Raw genomic sequence first — 16,067 nt, forward strand, 5'->3', positions numbered from 1 at the left:
GGGTTAGGTTTTCTATTGAACTTACTATTTTGTAATTGCCATAATAATATAATCTTTTACTTACCATGTATGACGTCCATACGTTATGTCGGTATCAAGTTTAGTACACTGTATCGGGTATATTTTCAGCTTTTTTGTTTTGAGGGTAGGAATATCCGGGGTGTCCGGTGTTGTCTGAGGGTAGGAATATCCGGGGTGTCCGGTGTTGTCCGAGTGTAGAAACGTCCGTTTGTCCGGAGCGTTTAAAGTGCCGGAGTGTCTAAAGTTTAGCGTCCGGAGTGTATAATGTCAAGATGGACTAAGGTGACCCAGCTGTAGAGCCGTCAAAGGACCAGGGTGTCCGGAGGGTCTAATATTTCAAGTGTCCGGAGGGTCTAATGTTCCGAGTGATCATAGTATTCCGAGGGTCCGGAGTCTATAGCAGTTGTGAAATTGATTCGTAGGAGCTGTGGAGCGGATATGGTGCACGGGTAACGGAGTGATCTCCATACATGTATTTTATTAGCTATAGGCTAATTTTGGGTTAGTAAGACCCAGTGTATCATTCAGGACTGGGAGGATAGATGGTATCACGGTACCAATTGTTTTTCCATATACCTCAATGCTAATGTTTTGTGAAATAAATATACTTTCTGTCCTACTTGGGCATGCATGTCACACGCTGTCATATAGAACAATGCTAGATTGTCAATTTGACAATGACATAACCAGGTACTCCATTGCATTTAAGAGAGATAACTCTACTGGAACTAGACAGGGGTAAGAGTTATCTAGTCACAACAAGCACATTTTCAGTCATGTGTACCATATTTTAAAAAAATCATAAAAAATACAAAATATGATCTAGATAGAAATTAACACAAACTCACATGTTGCCAAGAGGCTCAACATTTTTTTAAGCCAAACAGAAAGTACAACTCTTACATAATGCACCAATCACAGCTAGTGTTGTTCTTTAATTCTGAATACAATGTTCCATACACCTTAAGCTCCGCCCACCTGGACTTGCGCAATTGGTACCGTTATACCTATAGCAAACCTTAATTTTTCCAATAATCTGTGAAATAGTTCGGGACTGTATAAGTAACAAATATACTTAGTCTCACTTGTGAAAAACAATTTGATGAGGTACTAACCTATGTCTTATATGAATGTGTATAGAAATGTCATTGAGCTGTTTGAACTATTGTTTTCATACTTTTGCTTCACCATCAAAATCATCTTTTGAAATAAAATGAATTCTTTCAACTATGAGTTGTATCTTATTCATATCAGCAATTATTGAACTTCACATAGGTGATATGGGATAAATCACATTATATCATATTATGTAATAACTAGGTCAAAGGTCAATGTACCAAATAGTATGCACCTGTCCTACTTCAAAATGTACAATTCACCTAAAAGAAAGGAATTTATATTTGTTTAGTAGGTGCAGAACTTAACATCAGAGACAGGTGGACATGACCCAATCTTATTATAAAGTATAAGCTTTGACCACTTTACACTATCTACAGATACAAGAGGTCACTAACCACCAGTCCTCACACAAAGGTCCACCTACCCATCCTCTTTGTAACACAAATAGTAAGCTTTCCTCCTTTGTAATGTGAATAAAATTGTTTCAATAAGCCAGTCAGTCACCAAATATAGTAAATCGCAGCTTCTAAGTGGTTATGTTTGGATTGGGAGGTGAAATTAGGGGAATAAAATACAGAAAAATGCCAAATATAAACACTAAGTATAGCACATCAAATGGAGTTAAAAACAGGAGGAAAGTGTTTATCTAAAAGGGAGAGGTAGCTTATGATAAAGGAATTAAAGGTGGCAAAATCAGCAATGCGAAAAATGAGAAGTGAAAGTTTGATGACCTTACCTTGGACAAATATATGGGGCAGGGCCCAACAGGTCCAAGGACAGCCCAAAGGCAACTGTGCTATAACATCCCTTACAGGACCCAAATTTCAAGTGAAGTTGTGTTCATTTCCATCTAATATAAAAGGGTGAATAATTTAGATAATATAGATACATATAAAGTATATTTCTTCTACATAAGAATTTAATAATAATTGGCATAAGATGGAGAGAAACTTATCTCAGAGCCAAGCAGAACATACCTTATCAGTTTTTAAACTTGTAAACTTTACTGTGAGAAATTATCAAATTGCTTCTACTTACATTTGCATCAAGATTGAGGGCTAATATAATACTTCACAAATCTTCTCTTTATTTTCATAATCAGTCACTGAGATTTTATTTCCTTGAAATGATATGACTGGTGTAAGGGAGATAACTGAATGATATACACAAGGTGTGGTAACCTTGAATATATTATCCATGTAATATAGATGAGTTCATCAACAACCTGTATTAACTTCATTGCAATTAAATTATCTCAAAATACATTACTGACAAAGTGAGAACCTAACATTTAGACTCCTATGTTTAGTGGAGACCTCAAGAGTCATGTAATTTTACTTTCTAAGATGACGCAGCTCTTTCATATCACATAGTTCATATTTTCTACAATGCCGGCATGTAGAGTGCAGCCTTCCATAACCATGCAGATATCATCTCATGCCAATTTGGATTCTTGCGATGGGATGCAAAGTCTCAAGAACAGTGTGGATTTGAATGGAATGAATATGCACTGTGTGACTAAAATGGTTATCATTCTGTAATGTTGGACCAAACATGGAAATTCCACAGGAGCAGCTTGACAGAAAGAAATAGGATTAATTGAAAGTCAATAGTAGATTATAATTGGGCTTATACAAGTGCCAATGGGAAATGCTGACTTAAGGAAACTGTTCTTGTTTGTTGGTATTCACTGCTACTTCAACAAAAGGGAATGCAAGAGAACTGAACTAACTACATGAACAATTTCAAAGCAGGAGAGTGTAAAAAAAAAAGGGACAATTAGAGCAGGACAATTCAAATCAAAATGGGAAGGAATACCAAATCCTTAATAAATTACCTAAAAATTACTCATGCCAGAACATCCCACATGGTACAAGTGATCTATCTACAAGTGTACTTAGAATGTTCTCTATCCTGGTTTATGGCATGCCTTACAAGAACAAGATAGTTGTTTTTGTACACATGATTTTTCATCTTTTGCAGGTACAATAGCCAATATTTGGCCAAAATCAACTATATTATGTTTACATAACTTATTTTGTTGCATGCATTCCAATCTAGGAGGTAACAGCACATACATAAAGGCATCAGGTAACACAAGTCTATATCTATCATAGCTATAGTTATCAAAAGTCCCCATCCAAAGCCATCTTGTGCTATTTTCTAAAGATTTCATACATTTTATTCTTAAAGAACTTTCAATATTTGACCAAAAGTGTTCAGCATACATTTGTTTTCCTACATCAAACTAGTATAGTTCATAAATGCCGCCCACATGTATGCGTTTCTATGGAAACACTGTGAGGCTATTCTTTCCTTTAGGTATCACGGTACCAATTGTTTTTCCATATACCTCAATGCTAATGTTTTGTGAAATAAATATACTTTCTGTCCTACTTGGGCATGCATGTCACACGCTGTCATATAGAACAATGCTAGATTGTCAATTTGACAATGACATAACCAGGTACTCCATTGCATTTAAGAGAGATAACTCTACTGGAACTAGACAGGGGTAAGAGTTATCTAGTCACAACAAGCACATTTTCAGTCATGTGTACCATATTTTAAAAAAATCATAAAAAATACAAAATATGATCTAGATAGAAATTAACACAAACTCACATGTTGCCAAGAGGCTCAACATTTTTTTAAGCCAAACAGAAAGTACAACTCTTACATAATGCACCAATCACAGCTAGTGTTGTTCTTTAATTCTGAATACAATGTTCCATACACCTTAAGCTCCGCCCACCTGGACTTGCGCAATTGGTACCGTTATACCAGATGGTATATCCGTTCCTGTGTTTAGTGACATAATTTCGCTACCTGAACGAATACATTTTTTACTATGTGAAAAAACTTGCATCGTTTACCTGAGTGAACTATATTCATCTTTTCATTATTGAATCATTTGTGAAATCATTTATCCTGTGTTTTAGTGTTACTGAACTAATTTATTTGTATTTGTTTTCCATCTTTGAAACTGCGTTTTTATGTTAAATAGATCCAATATTTGGATTATAAATACGCACACATCTTCATAATCCGAAATATCCCACCCGGTTATCATCTTACAACCTCTGCTCAGTATCCAAGGCTATGTATACATACCACATATCCAGTTAAGTATGCAAGTCTATGTATAAGTGCCACATATCCAGTTCAGCTTACACGTCTATCTATACGTGCCACATATCTAGTTCATCATCCAAGTCTATTTATACGTGCCACTTATCTAGTTCAGTATACAAGTCAATTTATACGTGCCCATATCCACATCATTATACAAGTCTATTTATACGTGCCACGTATCCGGTTCAGTATACAAATCTATTTATAAGTGCCATATATCCAGTTCACTGTACAAGTCTATTTATACGTGACACGTATCTAGTTCAGTATACAAGTCTATTTATACGTGCCATATATGTGGGTATGTGAGAAAGATCGCCATTAGCTTCTCGGGGGTCGGTGGTTCATTCCGGGGTTTTACCGGGTTCTTCCTCCCCATTAATACTGACTGCCATGTATAGCCTATCGTGTGCTGAAAAATGACGCTAAACCCTACAACAACAACAACACCGTGCCATATATTCAGTTTAGTATATGGAAGGGCATAGATAAACAAGAACAGATTAACATTATCACTAATATAGTCAGAATACAAAGACAACGCTTAAAAAACAAGTTACCCTGCATTCTTTCACTTTTTTCTTACAGAGCTCAAATAACGGGTGGATAGCAAAACTGATAATTTGAATATATGAACATGCAAAAACGCTCGTTTTGTGATATTAACACAAAAGCTGATAAATCAGTAAATTTTGGAATTGATGGATGATTTGACTGGTGAACATCAATGAAACGTATTTCAGTTTGAGAGATAATATCATCAAAGAATCTCATAGTGAATAAACTTTCCTTTCTACCAAACATTTATTCAAAACTTTAATTCAGTAGCCTACACTCGTGATAGTGTTCTCGTCAACATTAGATGCATGTATTGTTTGTTTTTAATATGCATTCCCATCAGAAAGCTTAGTTATCAGTTGCTAAAGGAGTAGTAGTCTGAGGAGTAGTGTGGTCGAGGAAGCTTGAAATCTCCTTCCGTGCCCTGATAACCATATTCCAGAAAACCTTGCGTAAATATCCGCTGTACCTCACTTGAAACAATGGGCTCAATTAATGACCGAAGATCGCGTGTTTCAACCTCGTCTGGTATAGATGAACTGGATGTTCCATATCCGTCACTTGATCGCAACTTCTTCTTCTTCTTTGCTTTTCTATTTTCTTCTGAAATAAAGACAAACATAACGTTGTTGTACAATTGTGAACATTGTCATCGCCGATTTACATCAATAACAGCTTAGTCTTTATAATCATATCAATATGCAGAGACACTTGATCGTAAACATAACCGCTCCAGTGGCCTCGTGATTAGAGCGTCCACCTCGGATGCGAGAGGCCGTGGGTTCGTTCACCGACCGAGTCATACCGAAGACTTACAAAAATGGTACTAACAGCTGCCTCGCTTGGCGCTCAGCATTAAAAGTTAGTGTTAGGACTGGTCGGCCTTGTGTCAGGATAATGTGACTGGGTGGGACATCATGCTACATGTCTGCGGCATGATGTCCCTGTGCTAGATATCACTATAAACTGTCACACTGCAAACATCGTAGCGATATGACTGAAAATTTTTTAAAGCTATGTTAAAAGTCAAAATCACACACACACACACACACACACACACACACACACACACACTCGTATACATAAACAATTAACGACAAGAAAGAAATTAAAGCTAACATGCAATAAGTAAACAAACCCTCTAGTCGCTATGTCGATCGATTGATCAATCAATTATCAATCATAAATCCATATATTACAACAAAGTGCAGTTCACCTTAAGATCTGGTTTCGAATGGTATTTACTTTTAAAACAAATATATATCGTCTAGAATTAAATCAAATCAACATGCATCCCTCCCGGAAGTAAAAGCAATATATAAAGAATTATGTTGCTATACATGTATTAGGTAGATGGATTTTATTGTGACCAGCTAAGACAAGTACTGTAGGGACTCCATTGATAATAGTACCCTTGTTGAGTGCACGGTGTAGGGACTCCATTGATAATAGTACCCTTGTTGAGTGCACGGTGTAGGGACTCCATTGATAATAGTACCCTTGTTGAGTGCACGGTGTACTGCTTCCACTGATAAGAGTACCCTTGTTGAGTGCACGGTGTACTGCTTCCACTGATAAGAGTACCCTTGTTGAGTGCACGGTGTACTGCTTCCACTGATAAGAGCACCCTTGTTGAGTGCACGGTGTACTGCTTCCACTGATAAGAGCACCCTTGTTGAGTGCACGGTGTACTGCTTCCACTGATAAGAGCACCCTTGTTGAGTGCACGGTGTACTGCTTCCACTGATAAGAGCACCCTTGTTGAGTGCACGGTGTACTGCTTCCACTGATAAGAGCACCCTTGTTGAGTGCACGGTGTACTGCTTCCACTGATAAGAGCACCCTTGTTGAGTGCACGGTGTACTGCTTCCACTGATAAGAGCACCCTTGTTGAGTGCACGGTGTACTGCTTCCACTGATAAGAGCACCCTTGTTGAGTGCACGGTGTACTGCTGATGATTGTTCATCCCCGATATCCAGGAATAAAGCTGTACTTGTGTGATGCAAACTATTCATTCATCAGACTGGTAAAGCATAGTTATAATACGAAGGAATCAAGGACCACCGGATGGCAACATTGCGACGTTGGACCTTAGATTACTATATTCGTTACAAGCGAACCTCAAACGACGTCGTTCAACATCAGGACATGTGGATAATCATCATTTTCTAGACGCTTGCCGTATTACTAACAGGTAAATTTACTTGCACTGTGCACAAGCTGAATACAATATGTCATGTGTCATGCAATCCTGGTACGCCTGTCCCATGTACAACAATATTTTATTAGTGGACAATGCGTCAGAACATCCTCTCAAAGTAGACCCCATTCACCTCGACGAACGTTCTCTGTATTTATCCAGTTATTAAAAGCTGTTTTGTATTCACCTTCTGGTATGTCGTTAATACAACTAACATTGTTTCCAACCGCATAGCGGCCTTTGTATCGTCTTCAGTTACTCTTCGCAAATGTGTAAAATAGCTGTTTGGTGATATAAATCAAAGTCTCTTTTGGATCAACCGTTAACAAATGCGGTACCTCTTGCACAAACCGTTATTAGCTTCAAATGATTCCTTGGTATTTTTAAACAGCTTACCAGAACGTGCATGTAATAAGCAAAATATTTTCCATTATGAATCGAGCATCTTTATCCATTGATTCCATCACACCAACCACTTTCGGCTCACCAATAGCAGATAACGTTTTCCAGAATGTAAGCCATCTTCTCAGTTGTATCCTGACCATCATTAAAACAATGTAACCAAAACAGAAGTATAGGATATGACAGAGAACTACATCTGTAAACTTTATCTAAGTCGGCATTTATAACAGTTGGAGAGAACCTATTGAAAGTTCTTAGGTTATAGCATCCTTCATACAGAAATATTTTCCGACATTTTGACGTCAATGATTTAACTGTGTTGCTTTACATGCATGTATCTGTAGGTGTGCTACATACTGACTTTTGTATGCATCTATCAGCATAGATTTACTGAGAGGTTTGACGGAACAAAACAGTTTTAACAAAGTATTCAGAACATTTCAATTATTTGTGTAGAGAGTAAACGGATACTTTCTTTCATCTTATGCAAAGTTCATGTACAGTGAACACAATAAGCAACCACAACTTATTTAGCTTTTTATATTAGTGTTTCGCTCGTCGGTGCTTTTCGCGATTTGCTTATATCATATACCATTTTGATAATCACAGAGGAATCGATACACTCCATCCTTGAAAGTCAATTCAATGGAGCTCTGCACTGCATATTACTCAAGTCTTTCCCTACGCAGCATCCAGCGTGGTTTTGTTATTATATTTCCAATCCAATTTACTTGCTGTTTAATTTCCTAAATTTCATCATAAAGAGTTAAGGCAACTCCGCCTCAAAGCATCGGCAAGTCTGTAGTGACAATTTTGAAATACAGTCATATTAGTGAATGTGTCTCATATATAAGGACAGCTACTCTCCTAAAATGTTAATTCATTATATGTAACTCCAACCATATGATCCATACCATTAACGAACGTCTTACAGCAGAAGGTGAGACCCAAGGAACTTTAATGATATATACATATGCATTCTTCACTACAATTAAGTAGTTGTTTAGAGATTTTCGTTGCATGTTATATATTGTATATGCACAGTTCACCTGTCTGACATACCATTGATTTGCACATATGTACTGAGTTAATCAGTGGCTTTAGGTAATCCGTCCATCATTCTCTGGTTGAGCTTATTCTTAGCTACTTCAATCCTGAGTGAATGCGTCCCAGCTGTCCACGTCGACATCCGAAGCCCTTGATGTCTTTTCTGCAAGTGTGAACGTCTGGCAGCCTTTTCCCATATGTCCATTTGCCATCCATAATGTCCTTTGGCATGTATCCATCATACAATCAGCGTACATGTCCAAGTCATCAGAGAACACGCTGTCGCAGTAGTGTCATCATGCTGTGGATGTGTTCACGTAATATAACCTCTGTATTGGAGACTTCATTCTTCCATGAGAGGATGCGTTAGAGGCAGCGTAAGAGAAAGTTGTTTAACCACTTTTCATGCTGTAAAAATAATGGTGATCACTCGCTGCCACAAAGGAGTTTGCTGTTAACATAGACCATGTGTGATTGCATTTTGGTGTATTCAGTTTATTTTCGTTCCAGACCCGCTTGCTGATACAAGACATTATTAAAGCTACTTTTCCAATGTTGTAGTTGAGCTCTGTGTCAAGAACTCAATGATGGCAGATCTAAGGTGTTAATTGAGTGTGATTGTTTAAGATCATGTCTTATCACCACCGTCTTTTTCAGGCTGATGGTAAGCCAAAGCATGATAATCGTGTTAAAATCAGTCAATGAGGTTTTGAACATGGGCCGAGAAGTGCGAAGCTGTAGAGTGTTCAGTCTGAACCTGTGTGAAGGTAGATTAAACAGGTAGGCGATTTAAAGGCGTTATTTAGCATGAGAGAGAAGAATAGCCAGAGCAGAGTTGGGGTAAGGGCACCGCTAACTGATTCCACTACGCAACTCAGATGGTTCTGGGACAACACCACCAAATTAAACTGTGACCTACGTACATTTTTACGGGACTACTGAATTAGATTGAAGAACTTTGGGGAAAACCTGATCCTTTTAGTAACTTGAAGAACCTCTTCTGCTGACAATTTCGAAATCCATGTGAGGTCAGTGAGGGCTATGCAGATGGGTCATCTTTGTTCCCTGCCTTTCATGCCAATGGTGGACCTTCCTGCTCTGAAGCAGAACTACGGTTTCCGGGTAAACTCGCTTCGAAACTTTCTGACGCCTCTTCAGGACAATTCGTGCAAACATCTTGCATATCTTGCTCAGTAAGGAGATACCGCAATAGTTATTGGTACTTGATCCTGCCTCCCTGATGTTTGCAGATAGTGATTAGGTTTGCATTTCTCATATCTTTAGCCACTTCACCCTCTTTCCAGCAAAGACAACGTAGCTCGTGGACATGTTTGAGTAGGATGGATTTTGCTCATGTAATGGTTTCTGATACTAGGCCATATTTTCCTTATGACTTTCCGTTGTTATGCCATTTATGGCATTGTTGAATTCATCAACAGGTGGCTCATCGTTCAGGTCATCCAATATAGACAATCTCACAATGGCGTTAAAGTCTGTATCATTGACAACCATTGCCTGGACTTACCACAAGCTTGCCGAGATCATTTATGGTTACCCCTGTAACTGAATTTATATGATCTGTAACTTATTGCAATGGGATCTATTATCTTCATGATCTCATTGTATACGCCATGGATTCTACCTGCATCTGCTGATATCTGAATGTTCTTTTTCAGTCACTGGAACACCATCTTACAGTCTATTGAGCCATGCTTCTGGCAGCTCTCGTTGCTTGTAAAGTTTTCTGGTTTGGAATACCCTTGCACTTGGAAAGGGCTATGTGTTTGACATCAATGACTGGGGAATATTTGCCAAAATTTGACAGGATTGTGTTGTAGGTAACATTCGTCTGAAGTACCAGGGCTGTTGGTTTTAAACAGCATGTTGCACGGCACCAGTGTACAGCTGTGACGTCTGTCTGCTATCTGTCTTGCCATCATAGATGAGGGGACTGCCATCGTACTGCGATCCGTGCAGTTTCTTTGGCTACGTATGACCTCACTATATACCATGGAATAATCCGTGTCACAGTCAGCGCTATGGTAGCTGCGAATGATAAGGACGCTGGTATTGATTAAATCCACATCAAGACAGTGGCCATATCTCAGATGTCCCCGTGTTACTTGTGTTGAGTCATTATCAGAAAGTACATGTTTTTGATTCATAGGTCATGGTAGAAGCAAAGTTCCATTAATATTTGCCCATTGTTGTTAATCTAAAGTATGTCATGATATCCAATACAAGGGGCCATTAGTCAGAATCAGCACCTACTCTTGCGTTACATCTCCCTAAGATGGTTTGGGATTCTGTTGACGGTGTCATCGACGTGGTCACAAAACTGGTCGTGACGACAAGTGGAGTGTAGATGCGTACACGCTTACAAGATTTACGGTGCCCTCAGACGTTATTAGGTGCATCAGCAAGAATCAATTTGAGCCGTTTGTGGGAGGATTGATCATTCCCATTATTGTTCTCTAGTTTCTTTATGGGCTTTTCATTGAAAGTAGAAGCTTTAATTTTACTTTCTAAGCAATCCAGGTGATCCAGGCAATAAGAGGCGCGTTTCTTGAAGGATTGCCATATCAACATACAGTCAATGTAGCTCCACATTGACCACAACAATTCTGAAGGCATCATTTATTAGTTGGATGTCTTCGGACAGGCCAGTTGTCATGGTTTTGATATTTCAGCATCCTAATTTTAGTACATTTTTAGTATTCATATTTGTCTTGCAAGAGCAAAGGTATAGCCCACTTTTCACTTGTCGAGTGTACGCTCTAAGCTCTAAGCTCTTACGGCATTTTAAAGCCATGGCGGGACAGCAACTAATTGTCTGGGGCATGCCCAGCTTTGTGGCGGGCTGTAGCAGTCGATTGAGATGCGAGGATCCCTTCCACCGTTGGAGGCAATGACTCATAACTGGTAACATCAGCCTCCCGTATTTTTCGAAGCCACGAAGAGAGTCTGGAATGACCATTCCAAGGTGCAAGTCTGACTTTCCCAAGCAAGAGTGTCCCCCTTTTAGAGTCCAAAGGAAAAGAGGAACCTATACATTTTGGAAACAGTTCATATGCAGGATTTGCTGGTCATTGTGTCTATACATACATGAGACCTCCTTAAGGGCTACACGCGGTATTATCTTGTCAGGTTTCACTCCTTAATGTTCCTCTCCACCAGGCTACCCACATACAGCGGGGTTACTCATCCATAACTGTGTCAGAAAAGTGTCTTTTCCGCCGTTTTAGCCGTTTGGAAAACATCTTTCTCTTGTACTTATGATGCCTATGAGACGATGTGCTTTTAAAGTTTTTCAAGTCAATATGTAAACGTACCGACCGCCACCCTAAGAGCTGACAAAGTTTGTCGGGGTGTGAACGCCTCCAAGCACAAGTAGTCACTTGGAGCCAACATACATACATACATACATACATATATACATACATACATACATACATACATACATACATACACAACAGTAATTATTTTACGTACATATACGCCACGTGCTATGATCAATCGCAGGATTTAAACTTCGGCTTTCTGTTAAACACGTGATGCTGACAATATAGGTGGCAAACGTCTCCAGAGTTCATATGTGACAGTCCGTTTAATAAATATATTTATATCATTATAAACTGAATAGCATAAACATAGCTTATAGGAATATGAATAAGAAAATGTTTTACTTTTTCCGCTTTCCAAATGAGACAGCTTTTCAATTTGATCGATCAGCAACACTTTTGTTTGTATGGCAGCTAGCTTCTTAACCAATTCTGAGTTGTCCTCAGTATTTTCAACCCCTAAAAATAGTGGATTCAATGATCACTAATTTGTAAATTAAAGTATTCGTCTATATTTATGTCAACAAGCACTTAACGCTTAAAGACAGAGTGAAAATTGTATATAGTAGCAATAATACAGGAAATCAGAAAACGACATCAAAGTTTGTTTTCAATATTGGTGCAATACAAAGGTGGCTTTTTTACGTGTGGGTGTGGGTGTGGGTGTGGTGTGGTGTGGTGTGGTGTGGTGTGTTGTGTGGTGTGTGTGTGTGGTGTGTGTGTAAATCAATTTACAATGTCAACTGGTTCTTGTCCTTCATATATTATGCTCCGAATGGTAAGAGCAACCATTTGCTTTAGCAGTAGATTACAGTATTACCTTCTTACTCACCCTTTCCAAATTTTATTTTGAAGTCATTCTCCTTCGTTGTCAATTCCTGAATTAGTAGTTCTTTTCCTTCTAGAACCGTCAGTTTTCTTCTCAACTCGAACAAATCTAGCCCGAAATCAGGACCTATGTACAGAATATAGTTACGATAACATATATTGCCAGCTTTATAACGAAACCAAGACAGGAAACGTTGATTTATTATTAAATATTAATATTAAATATCACATAAACGGGCATGATGCAAAAACCACTGATGACATTATCTGTTGATAGGGCATCAACACCAATATGGAACGGCAGATGTCAAGATGAACCTTTGGGAAAATCAAGTACACTCTGATGTCTGATTGAAGACAACATATTGTAGCGTTAGAAGGGGAGCTGCAAGAGTCGGTGCAGTGTTTTCCGGTTCCATGTTTACTACTAAATGAGAAGGATTGTCACTTCAGGTCAAACGCTTGAAACCAACATTGAGAAGTTTGCCTTCGAACATATGAATAGGTTGTTCATTATGCAAACAGAAAGAGGCAGCTATTGTACGGCCGGATGTACTGTACAAGATAAAAGTATGCAATCTTAAACGGCTACAATGGACAATGGACTTAAAGCCTCCAAATAGGATTCATCCGACATAGGACAGCAAATTTAACATATCGCACAGGACAATCAGGCTTAACCGGCTTTGTGTATCATACTGGAAAACGTTACAAGGCTTCATCCAAATCAGAGAGCAATCCTACATAGATGAATAAGTACCAAGAACTGCACGAATACGCTATGAGCAACTTTGATAATGTCATTGGGGCCACCTTTACATAGTACCATGCAACAAAGAGACTAACGTCAGTTAGTGTGCTGGAGATGACAAACAACAGCGCATCGCCGATGAAGTCAATGTGATTTGCACCAACACTGATACAAATTTGATAGGGCTCTGTCACAAGTTTTTGAATAGGAGAAAAACGCAATATAGAAACAAAAACGAAGCATGGAAATGTAAACTCTGATCAGCCTCCTAAAGCAATGTGATGGCCGTAAACACTCGAGAAACCTGCTGTGAAGTGATAGAATGAACTACCAAAAGTCAGTCCTGCCTGCTGATAGTATTGCTAGCTGTTTTAAATGGAATGACACAATGGCGTCGATGATACCGGGCAGCGCCGCCAAAGCCTTTGTCAAAAATGTTTTCATCATTATAACCAGCCGCTCTCCAGGGTGCACAAGGTGTCATACCTTTTTGGACCATTTTTACGCTCAACTTGGCGCCGGTTTTATCTCGTTTGCACCTTGCATTTGTTCAGCATGCAGCGCGCTGGCAGTCGCTAGTAGAACTAGCGATTTATACGAATTAAAGGTTACGGAAAAATCTTTCAAGTTACACATATGCACTCTGATTGATGTGCTATCAGGCTGACCCGCACCGACCATCGAGTCGCAGTTAATTTGGTAACACCTACTCAATTTGTTATGTGGCTTACCAACATATGATTGCAATCCAGAAGCTGTAAACGTGCAAAGTGACATATCTCGACACCAAAATCCACACGCATTGCAGGTGCCTAATAGTCTGCTCATTACTGTTCAACGTTTTTTTTTTGACCAACTTTGGCCAGTAGCTTTGATACCTACTGCTATTTTGTGTTCCATTAACTAGGAGGAGGGCGTCCACTGAGTTGCTTTGCGTGAAGCTAAAGGCAGTGCTAGAATATTGTTCAGGTGAGGAAGCGGTCATCCGCGAGAGTGGGACATAATTATTTGGCTCGTGATGGCCAACGACTTCGGCTTTCATCGGGGTGTAATGACGTGGTAAGTGAACTCAGTCCCTATGTCAGTCCATAGCTTGCTAACTGTACCTTCACGAGTTGTTAGAGCTAATGTTCGGACCATTGCAGCAGTTGGATGCTTCTGGTTTTTAGAAGCTGTCCTTAGTCAATACGGCTGTTGGATTCTATGGGTGTGAAAACACTCTTGTAGATATGGTTGAACCGGATCGTCAAAGAACACTTGTCACTTTATTAGGTACAAGAAGAACCCTCAACAGGTGCGAACACTTTAGGCTTGACGGCCAGTCGCGTTAGTAGTGAAGTGGGGCACTCTAGCCTCAATGGGAATTAGCATTACAGAACCCCTTGGGTCACTCTAGCTTCAATGGAAATTTAACATGGGGAAAAATCATCGGTCACTCTCGCCTCAAGGGGAATTTAACATGGGAAAGTCTTGGGTCACTCTAGCCTCAAGGAAAATTTAACATGGGAAAAAATCTCGGGTCACTCTAGCCTCAAGGGAAATTTAACATGGGAAAGTCTTGGGTCACTCTAGCCTCAAGGGGAATTTAACATGGGAATAGATTGTGGGTCTGTTGAGCGACAAGGGAAAATGGAACAGGTTCGGGACCCCATTTTAATATGGTCACGACCTTATGGGTCTATGGAAATGGAACATACGAAAATTGAAACAGGGAGAGGTCTCTATATTTTTTTAAAAAATAAAAAAAATGGGTAGGCAATTGAAAGTCTATCTCTTTTCGAGAGACTGGAGTGGCCCTGAAAAGGGCCTTTGGGTTTATGTTAATATGCCCTTAAGATAAAGGGCATCTCCAACATCTTCTTCTTCTTAGGCTTCGTCTAATGGTAGGTCCATAGACTAAAACTCTTTTGAGGCATCCTTGCCTCTCCACGTAAATCCTACGTATCCATAGGCTTGTGGCGGTCAAAATGGACAACTGTCCACTCGGATCGGACATACATAGGTATGTCCGTCCTCAACATCATCGTTGACACAAGCGTAGAAGATTGCACATCGGTCCACATCTTGAGGCGCCGAGTCACAGGTGAATGAATGCAGTGAACTGTACTTATTTATAGGAAGAGAAAGGATTGAAACGGATTGAGTTTGTTGACCAATCCAAACACGCGTTACGACATTCAGTCAGCCCACATCCAATCCGAAGAGAGCAGTCTGTGACGTCACGTAGTCTATATATATTCGCTATCGCCTGTGCTCAGTCAATCCATGCGACAGTTTTTCAACATGAAGGAAACTCAGAAAACGATCAATTGGGGTGTACCAGCCGTTGAGACTACACAAGGGAACCCGGACTTACTTTAAGAAGAGGTGAAATGGGATTATGTGGATTTTCTTACCTCGCAAGAATTTGTTCCAGAACTTTCGTCACCTTCTCCTTCATTACCACACGTGGAGAATTTTAGACAGAGACAGAAAGAAGAATTGGAGAAATTTATACAGCAGCAAAAGGAAGCAGAACAAGCTTTTATTCTACAGCAACAGCAGCAACAAGAAGAGGTAAGAAAAAAAATAAGAAGAAGAAGAAGCAAAGAAACAAGAGGGTGAAAGTCAAACCGTCACCGTACTGTTGGACATTTTAGCGGAGTTAGGAAGTCTGAAACAAAT

The 16,067-nt window shown here is 39.4% G+C and overlaps 1 protein-coding gene across 1 annotated transcript in view; it reads right to left on the minus strand.

Moving 5' to 3' along the window:
- Nucleotides 1–4,819: 4,819 nt before the first annotated feature.
- The window catches only part of LOC149800398 (uncharacterized), an 83,491-nt gene continuing 72,243 nt past the window's right edge, over nt 4,820–16,067 (minus strand). The window contains exons 9-11 of the mRNA XM_089960033.1: nt 12,657–12,779; nt 12,170–12,283; nt 4,820–5,436 (exon numbers count right to left, since the gene is read on the minus strand). Coding sequence (XP_089816159.1) covers nt 5,189–5,436; nt 12,170–12,283; nt 12,657–12,779 — 485 coding nt within the window. The 3' untranslated portion in view covers nt 4,820–5,188. The remainder of the gene's footprint in view (nt 5,437–12,169; nt 12,284–12,656; nt 12,780–16,067) is intronic.

The sequence above is a fragment of the Sinohyriopsis cumingii genome, chromosome 5, assembly GCF_028554795.1.
Source record: "Sinohyriopsis cumingii isolate HCF-2022 chromosome 5, ASM2855479v2, whole genome shotgun sequence".
NCBI lineage: Eukaryota > Metazoa > Mollusca > Bivalvia > Unionida > Unionidae > Sinohyriopsis > Sinohyriopsis cumingii.